The sequence below is a fragment of the Callionymus lyra genome, chromosome 1 (assembly GCF_982586985.1).
Source record: "Callionymus lyra chromosome 1, fCalLyr1.hap1.1, whole genome shotgun sequence".
In the NCBI taxonomy this organism is placed as follows: Eukaryota; Metazoa; Chordata; class Actinopteri; order Syngnathiformes; family Callionymidae; genus Callionymus; species Callionymus lyra.
This window is the reverse complement of record NC_141818.1, coordinates 53,491,738-53,502,713: the sequence shown is the minus strand read 5'-3', so window position 1 is coordinate 53,502,713 and position 10,976 is coordinate 53,491,738. Positions and strand designations below refer to the sequence as shown.

The following is a 10,976-nucleotide window of genomic DNA, read 5'->3' as shown; positions in this document are numbered from 1 at the left end:
GAGCGACCGCCTGAGACCCGTCGAGTCCCGCGTCCTACACGAATACCGTCCGCTGACCCCGGTGGGTCACGATGACCCGCTGGCGTTTCCAACATGTGAGGAGAGTGAAGCCGCGGCGGACGACGGTCGGCGAGGACAGGAAGTGTTTGGCTGGAGACGAGCAGACGGTCATGAAGGCAGAACCCTGAGGGATCATCTTCACTTTGAACGTGTTTATCAAACACAACATGTAGCAAATGTGCTGCTCGAGCTAAGAAAACATTTGTTTATCCATGAAGACATAATACTGTGAGTCACTGTGTTGAGTAACACGACGATACAAGGACAAGTTACACAACTTCTATACACAAAACATGTTTTGTTTATATTTGGACACACTCTAATCTAGAGAGTAGACTAGATTATAGACTAGACTATAGACTAGACTATAGACTAGACTATAGACTAGATTATAGACTAGACTATAGACTAGATTATAGACTAGACTATAGACTAGACTATAGACTAGACTATAGACTAGACTATAGACTAGACTATAGACTAGACTATAGACTAGACTATAGACTAGACTATAGACTACACTGTAGACTACACTGTAGACTAGATTATAGACTAAACTACATACTAAACGTTAGACTAGACTGTAGACTAAACTATAGACTACACTGTAGACTAGATTATAGACTAAACTGTAGACAAAACTATATACTAGACTGCAGAATGGGTTATAGACAAAACTATAGACTTAACTGTAGACTAGACTTTAATCTAGGTTATAGACTAAATTGTAGACTAGATTATAGAATATACTGTAGACTAGATTATAGACTAAACTACAGACTAAACGGTAGACTAGATTATAGACTAAACTATAGACTAAACTGTAGACAAAACTATATACTAGACTTCAGAATGGGTTATAGACAAAACGATAGGCTTAACTGTAGACTAGACTAGACTGTAGACTAGGTTATAGACTAAATTGTAAACTAGATCATAGACTTGACTGTAATCTAGGTTATGGACTAAATTGTAGACTATATTATAGACTATACGGTAGACTAGATTATAGACTAAACTACAGACTAAACTATAGACTACACTGTAGACTAGATTATAGACTAAACTATAGACTTAACTGTAGACTAGACTAGACTGTAGACTAGGTTATAGACTAAATTGTAAACTAGATCATAGACTTGACTGTAATCTAGGTTATGGACTAAATTGTAGACTATATTATAGACTATACGGTAGACTAGATTATAGACTAAACTACAGACTAAACTATAGACTACACTGTAGACTAGATTATAGACTAAACTATAGACTTAACTGTAGACTAGACTAGACTGTAGACTAGGTTATAGACTAAATTGTAGACTAGATTATAGACTAGACTGTAGACTAGATAATAGACACAACTACAGACTAAACTACAGGCTAAACAGTAGACTAGACTGTAGACTAAACTATAGACTAAACTGTAGACTGGATTATAGACTAAACTATAGACTAAACTGTAGACTAAACTGTAAACTAGGTTATAGACTAGATTGTAGACTAGATAATAGACCAAACTATAGACTACACTGTAGACTAGATTATAGACTAAACTTTAGACTAAACTGTAGACAAAACTGTATACTAGATTTATATCACGTGAATAACTCTGATAATTAAAGAAACTAAACATTAAACTCTAACAATATCTTTCTTTTGTAATGACCAGAGATTGGTGAATAAAAGTGTTGACATTCCTTCCTTCAGACCGTGAGATCTTTTCTAATAAACAGCATGAATGTCCTGCATCTAGAAGAGCTGCGAGGCAAACAACTGCGGCACAAACATTATTGGAGAAATGTGCAGAGTGTTGCTGGAGGCCATCTGACCAAACAACAGGAATTCAGTCCAGACGAGTCGAGGTGCAGCGAGCCAGGAATCCCAGGGAGGGAAGTGCAGACGGTCAATGTGAGAGACTGCATGCCTGTCGTGACTTACATGGCAGTCGTTTTTTACATCAGTCATGTTGAACTATTTGAAGCAGATTCCATTTATACTGTCTTTGATAGTGAGCAGTGTGTCTTCTGAAAATTGTTTGATTACAGTTGAAAATTGTTTGATTCTAGTTGAAAATGGTTTGATTATAGTTGAAAATTGTTTGATTATTGTTGAAAATTGTTTGATTATTGTTGAAAATTGTTTGATTATAGTTGAAAATTGTTTGATTATAGTTGAAAATTGTTTGATTATAGTTGAAAATTGTTTGATTATTGTTGAAAATTGTTTGATTATTGTTGAAAATTGTTTGATTATAGTTGAAAATTGTTTGATTATAGTTGAAAATTGTTTGATTATAGTTGAAAATTGTTTGATTATAGTTGAAAATTGTTTGATTATAGTTGAAAATTGTTTGATTATTGTTGAAAATTGTTTGATTACAGTTGAAAATTGTTTGATTACAGTTGAAAATTGTTTGATTATAGTTGAAAATTGTTTGATTACAGTTGAAAATTGTTTGATTATAGTTGAAAATTGTTTGATTATTGTTGAAAATTGTTTGATTATAGTTGAAAATTGTTTGATTATAGTTGAAAATTGTTTGATTACAGTTGAAAATTGTTTGATTATTGTTGAAAATTGTTTGATTATTGTTGAAAATTGTTTGATTATAGTTGAAAATTGTTTGATTACAGTTGAAAATTGTTTGATTATAGTTGAAAATTGTTTGATTACAGTTGAAAATTGTTTGATTATTGTTGAAAATTGTTTGATTATTGTTGAAAATTGTTTGATTATAGTTGAAAATTGTTTGATTACAGTTGAAAATTGTTTGATTATAGTTGAAAATTGTTTGATTATAGTTGAAAATTGTTTGATTATAGTTGAAAAATTCTTGATTATAGTTGAAAATTGTTTGATTATTGTTGAAAATTGTTTTATTATAGTTGAAAATTGTTTGATTACAGTTGAAAATTGTTTGATTACAGTTGAAAATTGTTTGATTATAGTTGAAAATTGTTTGATTATAGTTGAAAAATTCTTGATTATAGTTGAAAATTGTTTGATTATAGTTGAAAATTGTTGGATTATTGTAGAAAATTGTTTGATTATATTCGAAAATTGTTGGATTAAAGTTGAAAATTGTTTGATTAAAGTTGAAAATTGTTTAATTATAGTTGAAAATTGTTTGATTATAGTTGAAAATTGTTTGATTATAGTTGAAAATTGTTTGATTATAGTTAGATAATTATTTAATTAAAGTTTGATTTTGGTTAAAACTTTGATAGTTTATATTTTAAAAAGTATTTTGGTTGAAATTTCTAAACCAGAACATACATCAAACGACGTATGATATGATTGTACAATTGTATAAAAATGTCTTCCAGTAAACTTATGGTGAAGGACTGAGAATTAGGTTTTTTTCTTTTTCAACAATTGTCCAATATGGTCACGTTGTTGTGTTTGGAGTCTTTTCCACATGATCTCCTGGTCTTCACCAAAATTGTTTGATTATAGTTGAAAATTGTTTGATTATAGTTGAAAATTGTTTGATTATAGTTGAAAATTCTTTGATTATAGTTGAAAATTGTTTGATTACAGTTGAAAATTGTTTGATTATAGTTGAAAATTGTTTGATTATAGTTAGATAATTATTTAATTAAAGTTTGATTTTGGTTAAAACTTTGATAGTTTATATTTTAAAAAGTATTTTGGTTGAAATTTCTAAACCAGAACATACATCAAACGACGTATGATATGATTGTACAATTGTATAAAAATCTCTTCTATAAACTTTTATATTAATCACTATCCAGTAAACTTATGGTGAAGGACTGAGAATTAGGTTTTTTTTCTTTTTCAACAATTGTCCAATATGGTCACGTTGTTGTGTTTGGAGTCTTTTCCACATGATCTCCTGGTCTTCACCAAAATTGTTTCTGCTTCAGAGTTGATTTGAAAATATTGTGAAGAACTTTTAAATCACGCCATCGTCCGTCTCACGGCTATGACGTCTTTTTAAATCATCGTTCCTCAACACTGTCCACCTGAAGACATCTAAAGAGCTTCCTATGAGACCCTGGTGCTGATGCAACCCCAGGTCTGGCCGACATGATCTCAATGAACCCGCAGTGAGAAGGTACATTTCCAGCTCAGACGACAACACGGACGGTAACATAACCGCGGTGCTACGCATGGAGCAGCAGACCTGTTGACTGACAACACGTCAACGATCACGTTCTCTCGCCACCATGGACGTGGACTTTCCGTCAGAGTGGAGACGAGAGTTTTGGTGTAAACAGAGAGTATGAGGGACACGTGTCAGAAGCTTCTTACCACCTTTGACACATTTGGTTTGATTTAAGAGTCGAAACCTGCTGAGCAGAGGAAGTTAAACCAGGTGCAGAGAACTGTGAGACGAATCAACATCAATAACTATCAGCAACTATCAATAACTATCAATAACTATCAACAACTATCAATAACTATCAACAACTATCAACAACTATCAGCAACTATCAGCAACTATCAATAACTATCAACAACTATCAATAACTATCAACAACTATCAATAACTATCAACAACTATCAACAACTATCAGCAACTATCAGCAACTATCAATAACTATCAACAACTATCAACAACTTTTTTGAAAATGTTTTGATTATAGTTGAAAATTGTTTGATTATAGTTGAAAATTGATTGATTATAGTTGAAAATTGTTTGATTATAGTTGAAAATTGATTGATTATAGTTGAAAATTGTTTGATTATAGTTGAAAATTGTTTGATTATAGTTGAAAATTGATTGATTATAGTTGAAAATTAATTGATTATTGTTGAAAATTGTTTGATTATAGTTGAAAATTGTTTGATTATAGTTGAAAATTGATTGATTATAGTTGAAAATTGTTTGATTATAGTTGAAAATTGATTGATTATAGTTGAAAATTGTTTGATTATAGTTGAAAATTGTTTGATTATAGTTGAAAATTGTTTGATTATAGTTGAAAATTGATTGATTATAGTTGAAAATTGTTTGATTATAGTTGAAAATTGATTGATTATAGTTGAAAATTGTTTGATTATAGTTGAAAATTGTTTGAATATAGTTGAAAATTGATTGATTATAGTTGAACATTTTTTGATTATAGTTGAAAATTGTTTGATTATAGTTGAAAATTGATTGATTATAGTTGAAAATTGTTTGATTATAGTTGAAAATTGTTTGATTATAGTTGAAAATTGTTGGATTATAGTTGAAAATTGTTTGATTATAGTTGAAAATTGATTGATTATTGTTGAAAATTGTTTGATTATAGTTGAAAATTGTTTGAATATAGTTGAAAATTGATTGATTATTGTTGAAAATTGTTGGATTATAGTTGAAAATTGTTTGATTATAGTTGAAAATAGTTTGATTATAGTTGAAAATTGTTGGATTATAGTTGAAAATTGTTTGATTATAGTTGAAAATTGATTGATTATTGTTGAAAATTGTTTGATTATAGTTGAAAATTGTTTGAATATAGTTGAAAATTGATTGATTATTGTTGAAAATTGTTGGATTATAGTTGAAAATTGTTTGATTATAGTTGAAAATAGTTTGATTATAGTTGAAAATTGTTGGATTATAGTTGAAAATTGTTGGATTATAGTTGAAAATTGTTTGATTATAGTTGAAAATAGTTGGATTATAGTTGAAAATTGTTAGATTACAGTTGAAAATTGTTTGATTACAGTTGAAAATTGTTTGATTATAGTTGAAAATTGTTTGATTATAGTTGAAAATTGTTTGATTACAGTTGAAAATTGTTTGATTATAGTTGAAAATTGTTTGATTACAGTTGAAAATTGTTGGATTATAGTTGAAAATTGTTTGATTATAGTTGAAAATTGTTTGATTATAGTTGAAAATTGTTGGATTATAGTTGAAAATTGTTTGATTACAGTTGAAAATTGTTTGATTATAGTTGAAAATTGTTGGATTATAATTGATAATTGTTTGATTACAGTTGAAAATTGTTTGATTATTGAATAAAAACAGACTAAAAACACTTTAGATCATGTTCATGTCCACCAGGCTTCAAGACAGTTAAATCATCCATTGTCCTCGTTGAAGAAGACGAAGGTCCATCATCGATCTGTTTGGGTGAGTTGACAGGATTTAAGGCACGAACAAAAGGTCACATCTCCCCTGTATCCATGGTAACAATCCATCAATATAAACCTTTGGCAGACTCTCGCACGACAGCCCGCATCAGTATTAATCAGGTTTACAAATACTGGCCGTCGTTTTGGAAAAACCTGGATTTGGCAGCGAGACGAAGAGCGACTACATCTCTGTTTACACCCAACACGTCTGGGTTTCAACCCACATTTTATTTGATCATTTGTTTCACGAGCGGAACCTTCGCCAACAACCAGGAATCAATTGATGTCGTGAACTCTGTGCTTCCCTCTCAGGACGAGTTAAAATCTGTTGAAAATGTATCTCTGTTTTTACCCTGAAATTCTTCAACAACTGCTACCAACCTCGTGTGCTGGTGTCAAAATAATCTGTGATTGGATTAATGTCCTGAAGTAAAATCCTACATCGTTGGACACACGAGAAATCCACTTCTATTTCGTCACGTGTCGGAACAAAACAAACTATACTTTCTTACTTTCAGATTATTGAAGATTTTCAGGGTTTAATCTGACCTACCTTAGAAAAATGATGTCACAACATGATCTGGATCATATAATCCATGTGTTTTTGTCGTTTACACTATTGTAACAGTTTATTTCATGTCTAAACCAGAAGGATGTGTTTCGCCTGCAGTTCATACTAAACTCTGCAGCCAGAATTCTGAGCCGCTCTAGTAGAAGAACTCACATTTCTCCTTCAAACTCTTCACTGGCTGCTCTAGTAGAAGAACTCACATTTCTCCTTCAAACTCTTCACTGGCTGCTCTAGTAGAAGAACTCACATTTCTCCTTCAAACTCTTCACTGGCTTCCAGTTTCTTTCAGGATCAACTTTAAAATTCTGGTTCTTACTTTCAGATCTATTCATGGTCAGACCTTCCATCAGTGATCTGATCCAGACTTACACCCCAGCTCGGGCTCTGAGGTCTGTGGATCAGAATCTACTGATGGTTCCTGAACACTGAAGAATATTTCTACTGAAAAGCCCTTTTGACCAACGTGCAGGTGAATCTTCTCTAGCTTTATGTTGGTACTTTATCACTATACATGACCACTAGATGGCACTCTCTGCTTTGGCCTCTGATCTAGTTCAAATAACTGAGAGTGACATCAGAGCTGCGTCTCAAATCGCATACTTGTGTACTTAAACTTAGTATTTTTAGTGCGTAAGTGCGTCTCAATTCTTAGTATGTAAATGTAGTGCTCCATACACACTAGATTGTCACTAAAACACCCACAAAACTGAGTATGAATCGATGGACACTTTCTACACTAAACGACTCCATCTTAGTGACAATGATGTTGTAAACGGAAGTTACATCATATATATATATATATATATATATTCCTATACTTACAGGTGTATTTTCAGCAGCAGTATGATAATGACACATCTTCGCTGCTGATACCGGCGTAAATATCTTGTCAATATTTCTCATATTTCTTGAAACCAAACGTGCTGCCAGCAGGTGGCGCTAGTGTTCCTACAGCTGCTTGAAATCATCCTTAAATAGTAGTAGAAGAAGAAGCTGTCGCATCATTTCCTGTTAGTGTGTAGCAGCAGAGTTTGATTTGAGACATACTATCTGTGGAGGATTAGTGACTAGTTAGTACGTACACTATCCTGATGATACTAACTTCTAGTATACTAAGAGAAGTATGTTTGAGACATACTATCTGTGGAGGATTAGTTACTAGTTAGTACGTACACTATCCTGATGATACTAACTTCTAGTATACTAAGAGAAGTATGTTTGAGACATACTATCTGTGGAGGATTAGTTACTAGTTAGTACGTACACTATCCTGATGATACTAACTTCTAGTATACTAAGAGAAGTATGTTTGAGACATACTATCTGTGGAGGATTAGTTACTAGTTAGTACGTACACTATCCTGATGATACTAACTTCTAGTATACTAAGAGAAGTATGTTTGAGACATACTATCTGTGGAGGATTAGTTACTAGTTAGTACGTACACTATCCTGATGATACTAACTTCTAGTATACTAAGAGAAGTATGTTTGAGACATACTATCTGTGGAGGATTAGTTACTAGTTAGTACGTACACTATCCTGATGATACTAACTTCTAGTATACTAAGAGAAGTATGTTTGAGACATACTATCTGTGGAGGATTAGTTACTAGTTAGTACGTACACTATCCTGATGATACTAACCAGTGCACTGAGAGAAGTATGTGATTCGAGACACAGTGAGCCTTCCAAAACAGCGTATCACGACATCTCATCGGCTGTTTCGTGAAGCCTCGTCGACACATCGCTACGGTAGCGACAACAATCCATAACACCGTGGGTTCCGATCCCACAAGCTCGAAGCTCGGCGATCCCAGCGTCACACTCAAGGGAAGGAGCCAAAGTGAGGATGCGACAAAAACAGTCGCACACAAAGACACACACTAGCCTACAGCCCGGGGCAAAGTCACCGCAACAAACGCTGCTCTCCAGCCGCGGAAGCTCGTCGAGCTGCACGATTGCACTCAAAGAGGAAACATCAAACTCGTCAGGGACACGTGCGGCTATTTCTGGCCCTGAACCCCTTCTCAGCAGTTTTTTTCCTCGGCGAGGGGGTCACGTAGGGGGGCCACGCCGGGCTATCCTCCTCAGAGGACGGCTGAAGACGGACGCGAGCGCTAACGGGCCGTGACTCCCGCTCCGTCAGAACTTACTGAGGGGTCTGAGGATGCTGTTGCCGGCGTCGTCGGGGTTGTCGGCGTCCGACTTGTCGACGGCGTTCTCCGTCAACCTCTCCTTCCTGTCCTTGTGGCCACTCCGGCGACGGTGGCGCCGCCGACTGCGGCAGCTCTTGGGCACTCGCACGCCGATGTAAACGGTATGGTGGCCTGCGGGGGACAGGAAGACAAAATCAATGGAAAAGCACTTAAGCCAAAATAAGAGTGTTTTTTTTGCATCTTAAGAGTCAAATACTTATGTGGATCAAATACCGCGAGCCGTCGTTTATCGCGGGGATTAAGTTCAGACAACGTTTGGCCGTTTAACTTCTCACTTGTTTAACATGTTTTTTTAAACTTTGCAAACGAGTGTCATCACTCTGAACAACCCCCTCGGTAACTGTGACCTGCACAGCTCCCGTGATGCTTTGCCGCCCAGCCAACCAATCACAGCTGCGAGTCCCTTCTACGTTGCGACATAGACGTCAAAAACTCGTTTAAACTCATGGCTCAATAGACAGGTAGAAAGGCATCATGGGAGTTGACTGTTTTGAGGCACCAAAAGCATGAGGGGGTCACGGTCTTTTTTGTTTTTGTTTTTGCTTCTAAAATAATTCGTAACCGTGCGAATAATGACAAGAAACTTCCTGCTTGATACAGTATTTTCAAAGATGCAGTACCGTGTGCAAAAACAAAAGAATCTGTGACACGGTGAGACCGCGGAGGTATCATTGTATATAGATAATCAGAGTCACATTTCAATATTGTGGCAATAGAGGAACATCACATCCTTACCAGGATCTGAACCGTCTTTTACAAACAACATATTGCAGACAAATCAGTGATTTGCATTAGAGAACATTAAAAAAAATGTTATTTGGATGGTAAACTACAACGAACTTCTCGGGGTGATTACATATTTTTGATTATTTAGTGTATTTTCTAATGACAAAAGAAAGTTGACGGAGGAAAAATGGCAGCTAAAAAATAAGATTCTTTGTAGTCTTTTTAATCTCATTAAATCCTGTTATTTTCCAGCACCTCTCTCTCTCTCTCTGGCCTGCATCCTCTCAGTGAACTCATCACTGCAGCTGCAGGTGCATTTTTATTTGTTTACCATGACACACTTTTGTTTCTTTATAATTAAATTTAAAAAAAAAGTGCTTCATTTGAAACAAATATTTAAAATGTAAATAATAGTTGCTTTTATACAAAAATATATTTTTTTAATCAAAAATACTGGCTTCAATTAAAAAAAATGTATATGTTTATGTTAAATTTTTTAAAAAGTTTCTTCAAACCAAAAAATATTTTCAAACAGTTCTTCGATTGAAGTGATTTCTTTGGTTCTTTTAGCTGCAGAGGACGTAATGGCTGCTGCCATCTAGTGGTCGGAAGTTTATTTGAAACATAAAAATGAACAAATGCTGTGATTACTTGCACCTTTATTCTCAATTATAATAATTGAATATTAGTAAACCATAAAGATATATGATAAAAAATAATATATATGATTTCTAAGCCAAAAAAAGTGTGTGTTTGCGTCGAAATGATTCAATCTCCAAAAAGGTTGCTTCAATAATTAGTTTGTTTATTCTTAATGAAATCGTTTTTTTCTTCTATTATGTTTAAGTGTTTCGTTTATTTAAATATTCAAGTCATTTTCAAGGCTTTATTTTTAAATTGAAGTCTTGTTTATCGATTTTTTTCTTTGATTGAAGCAACTTTTTTTGGATAATGAAAAAAAACAAATCTACTTTAATAGGTCTGAAGTGTCAGGGGGTTACCGTAATAACCATAATATGGGGGCATAGTCTGCATGTTCAATTTCAGATGGTGTTTAAAGTTTGCAAATTCTTTTTTATTCTTTATTCTAATCTATCGTCATAAAATTGTTGATCCTTTTTTTTCGTTTTTTTGTAGCAAAAGGATGAGGCAATATTTGAGGAAGTTCGGGTAAAGCCACGCGCATGATAGGAGGAAGTGACTTATTGTCCCGATAAACAACAAACAATGACCCTTGGAAGCAACACAAGAGAATTCTTTCTTCCTCTGGTACCACGAGGCTTTTGTTTTCCTGGATTCATCC

At 33.9% G+C, this 10,976-nt stretch overlaps 1 protein-coding gene across 5 annotated transcripts in view; it reads right to left on the bottom strand.

The window, feature by feature from the left end:
* slc4a4a (solute carrier family 4 member 4a) overlaps positions 1-10,976 on the bottom strand; it is a 66,627-nt gene that overhangs the window by 35,269 nt on the left and 20,382 nt on the right. For all 5 annotated transcript variants that reach the window (XM_087812979.1, XM_087812996.1, XM_087812962.1 and 2 more), the window contains one exon: positions 8,885-9,058. In XM_087812979.1, coding sequence (XP_087669105.1) covers positions 8,885-9,058 — 174 coding nt within the window. The remainder of the gene's footprint in view (positions 1-8,884; positions 9,059-10,976) is intronic.